General features: G+C 42.7%; 1 protein-coding gene across 4 annotated transcripts in view; it reads right to left on the reverse strand.

Moving 5' to 3' along the window:
• Window positions 1-5,324: 5,324 nt before the first annotated feature.
• Window positions 5,325-17,423, reverse strand: part of ILDR1 (immunoglobulin like domain containing receptor 1) — a 38,807-nt gene continuing 26,708 nt past the window's right edge. For 2 of the 4 annotated variants that reach the window (XM_024578030.4, XM_024578027.4), the window contains 2 exons: window positions 17,021-17,152; window positions 10,967-16,810 (listed from right to left, as the gene is read on the reverse strand). In XM_024578030.4, coding sequence (XP_024433798.2) covers window positions 15,834-16,810; window positions 17,021-17,152 — 1,109 coding nt within the window. In that variant the 3' untranslated portion in view covers window positions 10,967-15,833. Of the gene's footprint in view, window positions 7,932-10,966; window positions 16,811-17,020; window positions 17,153-17,423 lie in introns of those variants that run through there. The other 2 variants (XM_045185890.3, XM_024578028.4) reach the window with 2 other exon arrangements.

Raw genomic sequence — 17,423 nt, forward strand, 5'->3', positions numbered from 1 at the left:
AAGAACATTTATGTACAAGTCTTTATGTACATATATTATTCCTCTTGGGTAGATACAAGAGTAAAATTCCTGGGCCATATGCTAAATTTATGTTTAATGTGTTTTTTTTCAAATGCCAGAAGGCTTTTCAAAGTGTCTATACCATTTTATTTTGTTACATTTTATTTTAAAATCCTCACCTGAGGACATGTTTATTGATTTTAGAGACAGAACAAGGGTGGAGTGAGAAAGAGAGAGAGAAACATCAATCAGTTGCTTCCTGTACTCTCTGTGACTGGGGATTGGACCTGCTACACCTAGGTATATGCCCTGACCAGGGATCGAACCCATAAACTTTGGTGTTACAATCAACTGAGCCACCTGGCCAGGGCTACATCATTTTACATTTTCATCAGCAATTATGAGGATTCCCATTTCTCTACATCTATGCCACCAGTTATCTTTTCTGTCTCTTTTATTACCATTTCTATTTGGTATAAAGTGATATCTTACTGTGATTTTAATTTGTATTTTCCTAATGACTAATAATATGGTAAAAGACATCTTTTCATGTTCTTATTGGCCATCTTTATATGCTTTCTTTGGTGAAATCTCTGTTCAACTATTACCTATTTTAAAAAATTGAGCTGTCTTATTGAGTTGTAAGATTTCTTTAAATATTCTGGTTATAAGTATTTTATCAGAAATATGATTTGTGGCTTGTGTTTTCATTTCATTTCCTTAATGGTATCTTTTGATGTACATAAGTTTTAAATTTTGATGAAGTCCAATTTATAATTTTTTTCTTTTAAGGATTTTGCTATTGGTAACTCTTTATCTAATCCAAGGACACAAAGGTTCTCTTCTACCCTTTTCTCAACATGTTTTACAGCTTAAGCTCTTATATTTAGGTCTGTCATCCACTCAGAGTTGTTTGTGAATTATAAGGTCTAAATCCACCTTTGAGTATGTGGCTATCCAATGACTCAGAACCATTTGTAGAAAAAAGTATCTTTCCCCCATTGAATTGCCTAAACACCTTTGTCAAAAATCAATTTACCATAAATAGGATTTATTTCTGGACTCTCAACTCTGTTCCATTGTACATTCTTATGTTAGCACCACACTACCTTTTTCTGAAAATATATTTTATTGATTATGATATTATAGTTGTCCAAATTTTTCCCCATCTGCCCCCCAGTATCCTCCTTACCTGCCACCATACCCCACTTCATTCATGTCCATGGGTCATGCATATAAGTTTTCTGGCTTCTCCATGTGTTATTCTTAATGTCCCCCTGTCTATTTTGTATCTGCCAGTTATGCTTCTTAATACCTACGCCTTTTCCCTTATTCTCCTCCTTCCCCCTCCAAGCTGATAAACCTCCAAATGATCTCCACATATATGATTCTGTTCCTGTTCTGGTTGTTTGCTTAGTTTGTTATTTTTAGATTCAGTTGTTGATAGCTGTGAATTTGTTGCCTTTTAAATGTTCATGGTTTTGATCTTCTTCTTTTTCTTAAATAAGTCCCTTTAAAATTTCATGTAATAATGGTTTGGTAATAATGAACTCCTTTAGCTTTACCTTGTCTGGGAAACACTTTATCTGCCCTTCAGTTCAAAATGATAGCTTTGCTGGATAGAGTAATCTAGGTTGTAGGTCCTCACTTTTCATCACTTTCAATACTTCTTGCCAGTCCCTGTTGCCTGCAAAGTTTCTTATGAGAAATCAGCTGATATTTTTATGGGAACTCCTTTGTAGATAACTCTCTGCTTTTCTCTTGCTGCTTGTAAGATTCTCTCTTTATCTTAACCCTTTTAATTTTAATGATGATATGTCTTGGTGTGGTCCTCTTTGGGTCCAATGTGATTGGAACGCTGGACTTATATGCCTATTTCTTTCACCAAATTAAGGAAGCTTTCCTTCATTATTTTTTCAAATAAGTTTTCAATTTCTTGCTCTTCCTGTTCTTTTTCTGGTATCCCTATGATTTAGATGGTGGTACATTTGGACATGTCCTAGAGGTTCTTATACTATCCTCATTTTTTTTGAATTACTGTTTCTACTTGCCATTCTGGTTGAATACTTATTTCTTCCTTATGTTCCAAATTGTTGATTTTAATCCAGGCTTCCTCCCCTTCACTGTTGGTTCCCTGTAGATTTTTCTTTATTTCACTTGGTGTAACCTTCATTTCTTCCTTTATGTTGTTGCTGTACTCATTGAGTTATTTGAGCATCCTAATCACCAGTGTTTTGAACTCTGCATCTGATAGGTCAGTTATCTTTGTTTCATTTAGTTCTTTTTCTGGAGTTTTGTTCTGTTCTTTCATTTGGGCCATATTTCTTTGTCTCCTTAATTTGGCAGTCTCCCTGTGTTTGTTTCTTTGTATTAGGTAGGGCTGCTTTGACTCCCTGTTTTGGTAGCATGGCCTATTGTAGACAAGGCAGCTGTAAATTGTGTGGGGCAGAGCCTTATGTAATCACCAGGGTGGGGCAACATGCTTTACCACTGTGTGGTTCTGTATGGGGGAGGGTTTAGAGAGCAGGGACAGTGCTGCTACCTGGCTTCTGGAGGTTTGCCCAGCACCTGCCCTGTGTCTAGTCATTTCACCCAGTCTGCATATGTCACTGGCACCCTTCCAGCTGTTGCCTCAGTGGTGAATCCCAGAGTGGGTGGGTTTGCGTACAACCCACCCACTCAGAGACCATGTGGGCCCTTTAAGTGGTGTCTCCTGAAAAACTGGCAGTTTCTTCCACTGCCACAACCTCCACTGGTATTATAGCCAGAAGTTATGGGGCTTCACCTTCCTAGAACTGGAACCCTGGGCTGTGCAGTCTGGCCTGGGGCTGGGGTTGCTCACTACCAAGGTATCCCTCCAAATTTTTATGTACCACATGTGAATGTGGGACCACCCATCTGCTGCCACCACCACCACCACCACCACCACCACCACCACCACCACCTCTCTGTACCACACCACATCTCCTCACCTCTCCGTTAATCTCTGAGTCTCCACCCCTTCTACCTGTCTGGATGAATGTGGCTTCTTTAAATCCTTGGTGGTTGGACTTCCATATAGTTTGATTTTCTGACATTTCTGGGTGTTACTTATTTTGAGGTTTAGTTGTAATTCTGTCTGTGGTTGCATGAGGAGGCAAAGCATGTCTACCTATGCCTCCAGTTTACTGAAGAACCCCACACTATCTTAATTACCGTAGCTATATAGTACATTTTAAAATTGGAAGGTATAAGTACTCCAGTTTTAATTTTAAAGATTATTTTTGACTATTCTGAGGACCAGCCTTGCTCTTACATGGAATAAATCCCACTTATTCATGGGGTATAATTGCTTTCAATGTATTAAAATATTGGTAGTATACTAAGTTCAGGAGAGATATTTATAGGATTTTTTTTGTAAAGTCTTTGTCTTTGCATTGGTTTCCTGAATGAGTTGAGAAGAGTTTCCCCCTCTTCTATTTTATGGAAGAGATTATGTAGAGTTAGTGTTAATAACCCTTTAAAGATTTGATAGAATTCTCTAGTGAGACTATATGGGCTTTCAGAATTCATTTTGGAGAGCTCTGTAACTAAAAGTTCAATTTCCTTAATAGTTATAGGGCTCTTCAGATTGTCTATTTTACCTTAGTTAAAATTTGGCAGTTTTTGGTACTTAAGGAATTGTTCTTCTTCCAAGCTGTCATATTTGTGAGCATAAAGTTGTATGTAGTACTCCATCCCTTATTTTTAAAAGGCTGTAGTATCTGGGATGTCTCTTATTTCGTTTCTAACATTAGTGATTTGTGTTCTGTCTTGTCAGTCTTGTTAGAGGTTTCTCAATTTTACTGATATTATAAAGAAACAGCTTTTTATTTTCTTGATTTTGTTCTATTTCCAATTTTATTTTCTGCTCTTCTTTTTATTTTATTCCTTTGACTTGCTTTTCTAGTTTCTTGAGGTAAGAACTTAAGTTATTGGAGGATTGAAGATGGCAGAGGAGAGGTAGAAGCTACACTAACCTCCTCCCAGGACCAAACTGGAATTACAACTAAATTACAGAAAAATCATCCTGAATAACCAACTGAACACCAGCTGGAGAGAAGTCTTATAACAACGAAAAGGTAGAAAAAGCTACTTTACCACAATATGTCTAGAAGGGAATGCAGAGGAAGTGAGAGGGGGCTGGCTGGGCTTCCACAGGCAGCAACTGAATTTTCAGAGGGATATTTCAGCAGTCAGGGGGTTCTCCCTGAGAAGTGTGGGGTCAACCCCAACCAGGGTTCTCCAGCCTACAGAACCAGAACTGGGATAGGAACCCAAATAATATATGGCTATAAAGAGCAGCAGGGTTTCTGTCCACCAAGGAGAGATGACTGGATGCAGAGAGCCTCTTAAAGGGCCAATGCACAAAACTCATTTGCAGCCACTTACCCTGGGCTCTGGCAGAGGGAGAGCAGAGTGGACTAGAGATGCATGAGGAGAGTCTGCAGCTGGTGGCTCTGGGGAGAGAACTGAAGGAACAGCCACCAGGATCCCTGTGCTGAGTCATTCCCCATACTGCAGAGGCCATCTTTCTCAGACAGGGCACTCCTGTCCACATGGCATCAGCCAGAGGGGAAGCAATAGCTCTGCCCGCAGGAATTACTCTGCCTGTAATGTGGTGCTTAAGCCCGGCTGCTGAGGAGTACAGCTGGAAGACATTCACTGATTAACCCTAAAGAAAGCCTGCAGGCACAGGTGGATTACTGTGAGATCTGAAACTGTAGCTGATCCTCTCTTAGGCTGGGTGCTGGTAAAAGCCAGTATTGGTGCATAGGTTGGTTCTTTCTGTGCACCCCCACATCCAGCAGAGGGAGCCACAAGCTATGGATGGCTGATAGCTCCAAAAGGGTTGCCCAGGGCCAGTCATGGTCATGATTTGACTTAGGTCTGCATCAGAGTCTTGCAAATCTACTTAATACATAGCAACAAACACGAAGAGGCAGCAAAAATGGGAAGACAATGAAATGGCCCAAATGAAAGAACAAAAGAATTCTCCAGAAAAAGACTAGATGAATTGGAGGCAAGCAATTTATCAGATAGAGAGTTTAGAGTAATGGTTGTAAGGATACTCAACAGCATGAAAAAAGATATAAAAACCATAAAAGAGGACCAGTCAGAAAAAAGAATGCAATATCTGAAATAAATTACATAGTAGAAAGAATAAACAGGATAGATGAAGCAGAGGATCGAATCAGTTAACTGGAAGACAAGATAGAAAAAAACACCCAAGCAAAGCAGCAAAAAGGAAAAAGAATTTTAAAAAAATAAATTCTGAGAGCTTACTGAACATTTTGGACAACATGAAGTGTAACAACATCAGCATCATAGGAATACCAGAAGGAGAAAAATGTAAGGGATAGAGAACCTATTTGAAGAAATAATAGCCAAAAACTTCCGTAATCTGGTAAAGGAAGAAGACGCACAAATCCAGGAAGCTCAGAAGAGTCCCAAACAAATTGGAGCCAAGGAGGCCTACACCAAGGCACATCACCATTAAAATGGCAAGGCCTAAAACAGGGTGTCAAACTCATTTTCATTGGGGGCCACATCAGCCTCATGGTTGCCTTCAAAGGGCTGAATATAATTTTAGGACTGTATAAATGTAACTACTCTTTAACTTGGAGCAAGGAGCTTGGTGCTGCTGCTGGGTAGAAACAAGGTGCCAGGCCAGATAAAACAAAGTAGAGGGCCGGATTCCTTGTGTTTGCCACCTGTGGCCTAAAGCAAGGAGAGAATCCTAAAGCTGCAAAAGAAAAGCAGGTCGTTACATACAAGGTAGTACCAGTTAGACTGTCATCTAATCTCTCAAAGAAACATTTCAAGCCAGTGGCATGAAATATGCAAGGTGATGAAAAGCTAGGACCTACAACCAAGTCTTTTCCCAGCAAGGCTATCATTTAAAATCAAAGGAGCAAAGGCTTCCAGTCAAGATGGCAGGATAAGCAGACAGGCTCGCCTCTTCGCACAACCACATCCAAATTACAACTAAAATATAGAACAATCATCACTCAGAGCCATCAGAAATCAAATTGAATAGAAGTCTGACAACTACGGAATTAAAGAAACCACATTCATCAAGACGTAGGAGGGGCACAGAGACAGAATGGGCTCCTCTCTCACCCACATGTGGTGGATTAAAATTTGGGAGGGATATCTTGGGAAGAAGGAGTCTCATCCCCACATCAGGCCCACCCCCAGAAAGGGTTCCAGTGCCAGGAATATAAGTCCCCATAATTTCTGCCTGCAAAAACCAGCGGGTATGTGTGTGGGGGGGGGGGGGTGCTGGGCAGGGCATTGAGTCAGTGGAAGAAATTTCTGAATCCCCAAGCAGTTCCTCTTTAAAAAACCCTACATGGACTCATCTACTCAGATTCACTCCCTCTGAGCTGCAGTGCCAGGGTGGAAGCTGGAAGGGCATCAGTGGCATACTGGAAGAGGCTGAAGTGTTTGGGATCAAGGTAAACACAGGCCATTTTCCCTTTTTGAGCCCTCCACCCACAGAGCTATGGAGCCAGCAGGCTGGTGCCATATTTGAGATTTTGTCAACCTTGCTAACACTCTTTGACCCCCCTTGGAGATCCTAAGAGATTGCCCCACCCAAGTTGCTTTTCCATATGAATGGCTGGTCTTGGCTCATGCTTCACAGCTTCCTAAATCCTATCAAACAAGCAACAGCTGGCCTCAGTAAACTCCAGGCTGGGTGCTAGCAGCAGCCAGATTAGTTTCACATCTTTGCTTCACCTGGGAATTTCCAAGCACGAAACAAGTAGCAGCCTTCTCAGATTACTTTATAGCTCAGGAAAGCCAGCCCCAGGCAAAACACAGATGGGGGCTGATATTGGCCTTTACCACCTGTGAAACCCCAGGGCCAGCACACCCAGTGGATAGCTACAGACCATGCCGGAGCACCACCACCCTAGCCCTCCACAGCTGATCCTGCATGGAGGGCAGAGGTTGGTGGCAAGTGGACAGAGCCAATCCTTGCAGCTGACTGGCCTGGGTAAATCCCTCGCATTGATCTGCGAACAGCAACCAAGGCCCAACTACAAGAGGAGGGTGTACTCAGCCCACATAAAGGGTGCACCTTGAGTACCCAGCTTGGGTGATAGTGGAGGCAGCGTCACCTGACCCTACAGGACAACAATATTCTGTTGTTTCCAAGAAACATTTAAAGTGATTTTAATGGATACATACCATATACAGAAATATAAATTACAATAGGCAAAAAAAGAAAATCAAAAGAGAAAAAAAAGGGACAAGAGTAAGGCTGTTGCAAAACTGCTTCCTGTGATTTTTCTCTACTTGCAATAAATACCTTATAAGAGAGCGCATTGTTGGACTATTTCCTGTGCCATCTCTTACTGGGTCCTCAGAAACACTTGGGATGGGGAATGGGGGCAGCAAGGTGGACTCCTGACATGGAGGGACCCTCTGGATATGCTATAGAGTGAGATAAGTTCCCATGGAACTTACCCTACAGTACTCCATAGATTTCCTTTTCCTGAAACACAGTTCATTTTTTTCTTAAAGATTCCTGAGTTCTCTCCTTGAGAATGCTCAAGGTTCTGAGCAGTGTAACCTAGTAGAAGACTCAGGCTACTAAGTTCTTGAGAAATCACATTTCATTTGGGTTCAGGACAAGTCAGAGACTATGTACATATGCAGATAATGGGAGCCAAGGCTAAAACTAAGTCATTAATTCCTAAAACTCTTGTTTTTAAAATTCTTCTGTTTGATTCTCAGAATCTAAGCCCAAACTTGCTAATGTAGACTTGCAGTGTCCTTGCCAAGTCACCTGGAAGTCTAGGTGATGCTGATGACATGCAGGAGCTAAGAAGTAGCCACTGAAGTGGTGCTGTGCCCGGTGACTAAATGACCACACTCCTTCCACTATGGGAGCTGTCTCTCTCCTGAGGAATAGAAGAACACAAAAAATCCAGTCAGCTGGGCTCTGTTGTCTATGCATACAATACACAGGTGTGCTTGACTGAGGCACAAATCTTAGGTGAGTGGTGGCTGTTGGGACAGCAGATCTGAATGCAAAAATTATTTTTTAGCTCTTCGTAAAGTCAGGCTCTCCCTAAGGGGTTAGGTTTCTCTTCCTATCTTTCTTGAGCCTCCCTCAAACATCTTTAATTTCTGAAAATTTCTTATATTCTCATTCATTCTGCTTTTTGATGAGTTTTAACATCTTCAAGTCCTGCTTAGATTGAAAAAAAAGGTACCTGCTTCATTCATCAGTCTCTCTCTCCACCATTCATTCACGAAGCCATGGCCCAGTTCTTTTCCTGTTTACATTCTCCTAGACTATTCCTTCTCAGCCCTCATATAAAATGTTTAGCTTCATATTTTAGTACTTCTCTGAAGTTATTTTTCAAAGATCACGAATTACCTCTTCCTAACCAAATTCAGTTGCTTTTCTTCAGACATTTTTCCACTTGATCTTTTGGCTTTTTCAACTTGCTTTATGAGGGCAAGGACTATGGCTTGCATTCCTCATATTTCTCTTTGTATTGGTGGGGACTGTTTTGTTTAGGTTCTGAATTATCTGTAGCTGTAGTCCCTGAATGTGAACTTTCTTATCTTATTTGAAATGGTAAGATAAGGTATCTATCCCAAAACATATTGATCAAAATGCATCATATATGTATGTATATTCATGTTGCTACTTTAAATTTTTTTGTGTGTTTCCATTTTATCAGGAAAGTGAGTTTTAGGGCAGGGGGTTTCTAATCAAAAAGCTATGGGATAAATACTCTCTGACACAAAGGAAACCAACAAAATGAGGCAAAAGGAACTTGTTTAGGGTTTGCTGAAAAAAACCTAGACATTTTCAAGGATAGACATTTTACTAAAAGGAGAAGATGAAGTATCCTGATCTAAATATATATATGTTTTTATTAAGACAGAGTCAAGAAAAAAGAAAAACAATCCTGGACTCTCTACAGAAAGTTTGAGTTTAGCTTGGAGAGGAAAGAATACAATGATTTTCTCTTAGAACAGTTATTATAACAGGTATGTACCGACCAAGTTCAGAACAAATCAGAAATATCTTGAAAAGTCCTTTCTGATAGGGCATGATTGGAAAGAAAGGTAATTAATTTGAAGGAGGTCAGAACACAGAGACCACTTAGTCTGAAACCACTGGGGTTTAAAACTTGGTGTTAATGCTTCTTACATTTCTGAGGTTGCAGCCTTTGGTGGAGCGAAAAGACCAGAGACCTAAAATGAGAAGATCTCAACTAGTGTCCTAGTTCTGGAGTCAAATGGGAGATTCCTCAACATAACTTCTATTTTCTCATGGGCACTATTCAGAAAACAGTTCTTAGCTATTTGGTACTCCAATGAGATCATTTACAAGAAGTTCTTGTCTTTTTAAAAAACATTATGCTTGGAGTTCCGGCCAAGATGGAGGCGTAGGTAGACACACTGAGCCTCCTCGCACAACCAAAAGAAGGACAACAACAATTTAAAAACAAAAGATAACCAGAACTGACAGAAAATCGTACTGCACAGAAGCCCATCAACCAAGGAGATAAAGAAGAAACATTAAACAGACCGGTAGGAGGGGCGGAGATGGGCAGCCGGGGCAGACAGCACTCGCAGCAATGTGGCGGGACCCAGAGATGTGGCGGATTGTGGGACAAACGGGGCAGGCACTGCAACTGCTAGCAGACCCCGTGGCCCCACATTCTCTCATAAATAAACTGGGAGGGATGGTGGGGGACCGAAACAGACTGCGCAACCCAGGGCTCCAGCTCGGGGAAATAAAGCCTCAAACCTCTGATTGAAAACACCTGTGGGGGTTGAGGCAGCAGCAGGAGAAACTCCCAGCCTCACAGGAGAGTTTGTTGGAGAGACTCACAGGGGCCTAGAGTGTGCACAAGCCCACCCACTCAGGAACTACCACTAGAGGGGCCCAGTTTGATTGTGGGTAGCGGAGGGAGTGACTGAATTCTGGCAGAGAGTGGAGCAAGCGCCATTGCTCCCTCTTGGCCCCTCCCCCACGTACATCGTCACAGCGCAGCGACCAGTGTTACTCCACCCTGGTGAACATGTAAGGCTCCACCCCTTTACGTAACAGGTACGCCAAGACAAAAAAAAAAAAATGGCCCAAATGAAAGAACAGATCAAAGCTCCAGAAATAATACAGCTAAGCAACGAAGAGATAGCCGACCTATCGGATGCACAGTTCAAAACACTGGTAATTAGGATGCTCACAGAATTGGTTGAATTCAGTCGCAAATTAGATGAAAAAATGAAGGCTATGCTAAGAGAAACAAAGGAAAATGTATAGGGAACCAATAGTGATGCGAAGGAAACTGGGACTCAAATCAATGGTGTGGACCAGAAGGAAGAAAGAAACATCCAACCAGAAACAAGAATTCAAAAAAATGAGGAGAGGCTTGGGAACCTCCAGGACATCTTGAAACATTCCAACATCTGAATCATAGGGGCACCAGAAGGAGAAGAGGAAGAACAAAAAATTGAAAACTTATTTGAACAAATAATGAAGGAGAACTTCCCTAATCTGGCAAAAGAAACAGACTTCCAGGAAGTCCAGGAAGCTCAGAGAGTCCCAAAGAAGCTGGACCTAAGGAGGAACACACCAAGGCACATCATAATTACATTAGCCAAGATGAAAGAGAAGGAGAGAATCTTAGAAGCAGCAAGAGAAGAGGACACAGTTACCTACAAAGGGGTTCCCTTAAGACTGTCAGCTGACTTCTCAAAAGAGACCTTACAGGCAAGAAAGGGCTGGCAAGAAGTATTCAAAGTTATGAAAGGCAAGGACCTATATCCAAGATTGCTCTACCCAGCAAAGTTATCATTTAGAATGGAAGGGCAGATAAAGTGCTTCTCAGATAAGGTCAAGTTCAAGGAGTTCATCATCACCAAGCCTTTATTATATGAAATGTTAAAGGGACTTATCTAAGAAAAAGAAGATAAAAAATATGAACAGTAAAAATGACAGCAAACTCACAGTTATTAACAACCACACCTAAAACAAAAACAAAAGCAAACTAAGCAAACAACTAGAACAGGAACAGAACCACAGAAATGGAGATCACATGGAGGGTTATCAACAGGGGAGTGGGAGAAGGAGAGAGGGGGGAAAGGTACAGAGAATAAGTAGCATAAATGGTAGGTAGAAAATAGATGGGGGGGGGTAAGAATAGTATAGGAAATGTAGAAGCCAAAGAACTTATAAGTATGACCCATGGACATGAACTATAGGGGGGGAATGTGGGAGGGAGGGGATGAGCGGGATGGAGTGGAGTGAAGGGGGGGAAATGGGACAACTGTAATAGCATAATCAATAAATATATTAAAAACAAACAAAAAAAACATTCAACCAAAAAACCCCACATGCTTGAGGGTTAAGATTCCATGTGAGCCAAAGGATTTTTTGATTAATTCGTGTTTTTCTGAATATTTAATAAAGTATTTTTAATAAGTACTTTGTAAAAAAGTTATGGTAAAGCTATAGCTGCTGAAAGCCTGATTTAAGAAAATAGTAATAGGCTTCCAGTCAAGATAGAGACATAGGTAGGTAGGCATAGGCATAGGTAAGCTTCACTTCCTTACACAACCAAAAAAAGGATAACAACCAATTTAAAAACAAACAAACAAACAAACAACCAGAACTGAAAGAAAACAGTATTGCATGGAAATCCAACAGTCAAGGAATTAAAGAAATCTTTGTCCAGACTGGTGGGAGGGGCGGAGGCAGAAAGCTGGGCTGTGAGGATGTGCAACAAGGCAGCAGCTGGAAGAACAGGTCAGGCAAGGCAGCAGCGGGCAGATTGGGTGGTCCCACATTCGTGTGTGGATAAGCTGGGAGGAACAATCGGGGAGCGAGACAGAGCGAGCAATCCAGGGTTCTAGTGTGGGAAACTAAAGACTCAAAACCTCTGGCTGTAAAATCCTGTGGGGGGTTGCAGCAGTGGAAGAAACCCCCAGTCTCACAGGAGAGTTTGTTGGAGGGGACCACAGGGTCCTAAAATGTACACAAACCCACCCACCAGGGAATCAGTACCTGAAGGGGCACAATCTGCTTGTGGGAAATGAGAGAAGTGCCTGAAAGTGGGGTGAGAGCCAAGCAAGCAGCATTGTTTCCTCCCCAACATACAATGCCATTGCACTACAATACAGCGAAGTAGGTTGCCCCACCCTAGTGAATACCTAAGGTTCTGCCCCTTACAATGTAACAGGTGCACCAGGACAAAGAAATATGACCCAAATGAAGAAAAAGAACAGATCAAAACTCCAGAAAAAGAACTAAGTGACAAGGAGATGGACAACCTATCAGATGCAGAGTTCAAAGCACTGGTAATCAGGATGCTCACAGAAATGATTGGTATGGTTGCAGAATAGAGGCAGAAGTAATGGCTATGCAAAGTGAAATAAAGAAAACTATACAGGAAACCAACAGTGAAGGGAAGGAAACTGGGATCAAATCAAAGATTTGGAACAAAAGGAAGACATAAACATTCAACTGGAACAGAACAAATAAACAACAATTCAAAAAAATGAGGAGAGGCTGAGGAACCTCTGGGACAACTCTAAACATTCCAACATCCAAATCATAGGGTGTGCCAGAAGGAGAAGAGGAAGAGCAAGAAATTGAAAACTTATTTGAGAAAATAATGAAGGAAAGCTTCCCTAACCTGGTGAAGGAAATAGACATGAAACTCCAGGAAACTCAGAGAGTCCCAAACGATTTGGATCCAAGGAGAAACACACCAAGACACATCATAATTAAGTTACCCAAGATTAAAGATAAGGAGAGAATCTTAAAAGCAGCAAGAGAAAAGGAGACAGTTATATACAAAGCAGTTCCCATAAGACTGTCAGCTGATTTCTCAAAATAAACCTTGCAGGCAAGAAGGGGCTGGAAATAAGTATTCAATGTCATGAAAAGCAAGAACCTACATCCAAGATTACTCTATCCAGCAAAACTATCATTTAGAATGGAAGGGCAGATAAAGTGCTTCCCAGATAAGGTCAAGTTAAAGGAGTTCATCATCACCAAGCCCTTACTATATGAAATGTTAAAGGGACTTATCTAAGAAGTAGAAGAAGATCAAAACTATGAACAGTAAAATGACAACAAACTCACAACTATCAACAACTGAACCTAAAAACAAACTAAGCAAACATACAACAGGAACAGAATCACAGAAATGGAGATCACATGGAGGGTTATCAGCGGGGAGGGGGCAGGGGGAGAATGGGAGAAAGAGGCACAGGGAATAAGAAGCATAAATGGCAGATACAAAATAGACAGGGAAAGGGTAAGAATAGTATAGGAAATGGAGAAGCCAAAAACTTGTATGTATGACCCATGGACATGAACTAAAGGGAGGACTAATCCTGGAAGGAGGGATGGTGCAGGACAGAGGGGGTAAATGGGAGAAATGAAATGAGATAACTGTAATAGCATAATCAATAAAATATACTTAAAAAAAGAAAATAGTAATAAATCATATCCACTCAAGGGGTAAACAAACTTCAAGTTACACATAATCAAAGATCACCATCTAGTGGCCCAAGTGTTTTATAACTTCCGATGGTAGCTGCAAGTGCCAAAGACTTCTTCTGAGGCTAAGGAGGTGTGTGGGAAGCACCCCGCCCCACCAAGCAGAGGAGTAGAGTAAGATTTTGGCCTCACTAAAGGCATTCAATATTCAAGTTACACACAAAGCACTATGCCCTTCTAACCAACCAATCTTCCAAATCAAGTTTTGGTCCTGGCCTCTGGTCACTCAGAATATGAGTGGACAGTTGAATGTGATTAAAGTAAAGTGATAGCTGTTTGGGAGATAAGCTCAGAGACATCCAAAACAATGAGGGCTTTAAAAACTATCTTCAGTGAAATCTTTGCCTCTCACCAGCAGCTTTACAATAAAAAATATGGTTTACTTGTGGTAGAATTATTGGTGTGTGCATCTGTATAATAAAGGAAGCTTTCAGAAAACGAAGAAATAAAGTCACCAGGAAACAGCATTGCCCCACACAGCATGACTGAAAAGGGCACAGGTCTGAGAGTCAGAGGACTGTTCAAATTCTGGCTTCACTCCCTGTGGGTTTGACTCTGGGCAAGTTCCTCAATCTCACTGAGCCTCACATAGCTGTTAAAAGGATTATAGGAAATAAGGCTTGAAAAGGGCTTACCCCAGTGTCTGGAACATAATTGGCATTCCTTTCACCCTTCTCTAACTTAAAAGAAACCATATAATTGAACTCAGAAGAAAATAAAGACAAGAAGGAAATTAAAAGAAAATAGGGTTTGGGTTAAGGCCCAAAGTTGGCTTTTAAACTGCATTTCTCTATTAAAATGAAGTCAAGAGACTGTTTAGTCACTTTATAATTAAAGTAATAGCAGTTTTCCCAGATCTAACTGATTCTGTGCTTTCCCTCAGGATGTGATTTTCTTACTGGTAACACAGGAGGAAGAGTTGTACTCACCCAGTGTTATAAGGATTAAAGGAGTATAGCATAAATGTCCATAGCTCAGTACCACCTAGGATACTACTAATTTTCAGTATTACTGGTCTTTGCCTCTCTCATGGGACATCTGTGAGAATATGATATGAATGTCACTGATTATTTCAGAAATGCCTAAAGGCCTTTGCTGCCGTCTTCACAAATCACTCTCTCACCAAGGTGCTTCCCTAGAAAGACCAGCACTGTGGCTCATAGGTATCTGTTCCTTTGTACACACTATGTGCGCCAGTTTTTAAACAAATTACAGCAGAATCTGCATTTCCAAAAGTGTGCTATATGCTTCAAAGTGTGTGAGACTGAAATTCCTGTTCCTATAATATCCCTCCCCTTGAGAACTGCTCTTAGAGCTACATATCCCTTTATCTCAACAGGATCAAAACAGAAAAAGGATTCTGGACAAATAGAGAAATAGATTTTTGTAGGTAGCTTGTAAGTTGCCTCAAAAGTATTTTTTGAGTCATGACAGCATAACTTTGCAAAGAGACCACATTAAAAGAATACCATCACCCTACCCAGTGTGGCTCAGTGGCTCAGTTGAGTCATCCGGCAAAGCGAAGGTTGCCAGTTTGGTTCCCGGTCAGGGCATGTGCCTAGGTTTGCAGTTTTGGTCCCTGGTTGGGGCTCATAGGAAAGGCAACAGATCAATGTGTTTCTGTCTCACATTGATGTTTCTCCCCATCTCTTTCTCTCTCCTTTCTGCTCTCCCTAAAAATAAATAAAATCTTCAAAAGAATACCATCATTTGGGTATATTAATTATGAAATGATTTTTAAAGTTACATCTTTTTAAAAAATGGTCTCTATTCAGAAGCCCAAAAGCCTACATCCCTCTTAGCAAGCCTTTCAGGCTGGTAAGCTGACCTGCACCATGATAACCTTGCCTGTTCACAGAATCCTCAAGTTTTGAACCACATTTGATCTTTCTTCTTATTTTAATCAGTTCAGTGATCCTTTCCCAGGAAAGGGGCGGGGGTTTCAGAGGACCTCATCTTTGACTACAACAGGGTCTTGCACACTGACTTGAAGCACCAGAAGTAGCACATACATCCTCTGTCACACCACGTGTTCTAATTTGGGATATGGAAATACAGTTGCTAAGTAAAGCAAAGCAGCTGTGACAGGAAGTAAAGCTTCAGCCATCAAGACCAGTGTTCAAGTCCTGGCGCCACTACTCACTTGGTGCTTAATTATTCTGAGCCTCATTTCCTCATCTGTGAAATGGAGGGAGCTGAGGATGAGAAAGCCTCTTGTAAGCATCCAGCACCTCACTTGCCCTCTGCACTCACTAGGTCTCTTCTAGCTCTATAAGAGGTGTCTCACCACAGGGCTAGCTGAGCAAAACAGGGAAGAGGTACCCTCAGCAGTGGCATGTGAGGTGGCCTTGTCAGCTGTGGCCAAGCCTGGCTGAAGGGCCCCTTCTGACCATGCCCTACCCTCAGCAGGATGTCCCAGGCTCACCGAGCGCCTCTCCACATTCCCTTTTTTCCTGCCATTCTTGCCTGGGATGACATCCAATGAGCGGTAGCTGGGTGGCTTCTCCTCAGGCCAATTTGGGGAGTGGGGGCGGCGACGGTGAGTCCCCCAGCTCCGGGGTTGCCTCTCCTTCTCCTCCTCAGAGCTCCAAGAACTGAGGCCTGAGGGCAGGGGAGGGGAGTAGCTTCGGTTCCTGCGCGTCTGTTGCCTGTGGGCGCGCTCCCTGGGGCTGGGCCTGCGGGGTCTGTCTGGGTAACGGCTGCGGAGAGGGAGGTGGTTGAGCCACTGCCAGTGGTCCTCACTGGACGAAGGGCCATCGCTGAGGCTGTCTCTGTCTGACCAGGGCATGGGTGATGTGTTCAGCCTGGAGCTGCGGTGCCTTCCACCCCGAAGTTGGTCCAGCTCCCTTCGTTCCAATGCCCATCGCTTAGGCTCCCGGTCCTGGAGCTCCTGGTGGAAATCAGAGAGGTGGTGCTGCCTTCTCTCCTCACTCAGATGCCAGGGTCCTGGAGAAACTGGGGGAAGCCATTGCTGGCGGGAGGAGCTGCTGGTCCTCCGAGAAGGCGGCAGGTGTCTGATCAGTGGGGGCAGGCGGATGATTCTGCGTTCTACAACCTCCGAGCCCAGGGAGGACAGCATACTGCAGGGTTGGCCAGATATGGCTTTGAGGTCAGAGGTCAGGGGTAGGGCTGGGTTGAAATTCCGCAACTCTTTCTCCAAATACTCCAGGACACCATTGGTGATGGGAGGGTGAGCAGTGGTCTGGGTCATTGGCATCTGTGGGAGGCTGGATTGCAGGGACAAATCTGTATGAAGACAAGGATGAGAACTTGGAGAAAAGCTGACACACAGCATGCTCCTCAGAACTGGGACACCAAAATGACACATTATTTAGCTTGCGTCCATCCCTCCCACCCTCAACCATATACATACCCACCATATTGGTCAAAAAGGTCTGAGGCAGCCCGTGCTCCTACCCTTGCCCTCTCCCACCCTAAACCTCTGGCAAGGTTTACCTCGCTGCAGCAGTTGGTTCATTGGATAAGATGAAAACTGGGAGCTTCTGTCTGCCCCCCAGTACAGGGGTTTTTCCATCATCTGAGGGCCTAGGGCCTGAGCTTGCTTCATGTGGCGGTGGCGGGCCAGGGCTGCGGGAGAAAAGGTGAAATGTAGACCTTCACCCAGGGCAAGGCCCACACCTCCCACTTCACTTCTCACTGCACAGCAGCCTTGCCAGAAGTCCAGTTCCCCTCCCCAAAGTTCATTATGAACTATCTTGCATGGGAGTTAGAGGCAACGGAGTAGGAATCAATTGTTCCTCTGGGAATGAACTGGTAATAAATACCCTAGGCAAGACTGCGATTCCCGCACCTCAGGTCAGTATACTCTTAAAATTGACTTCCTAATCTTGAAAACATT

Source organism: Desmodus rotundus, chromosome 2 (genome assembly GCF_022682495.2).
Source record: "Desmodus rotundus isolate HL8 chromosome 2, HLdesRot8A.1, whole genome shotgun sequence".
Taxonomy (NCBI): Eukaryota; Metazoa; Chordata; class Mammalia; order Chiroptera; family Phyllostomidae; genus Desmodus; species Desmodus rotundus.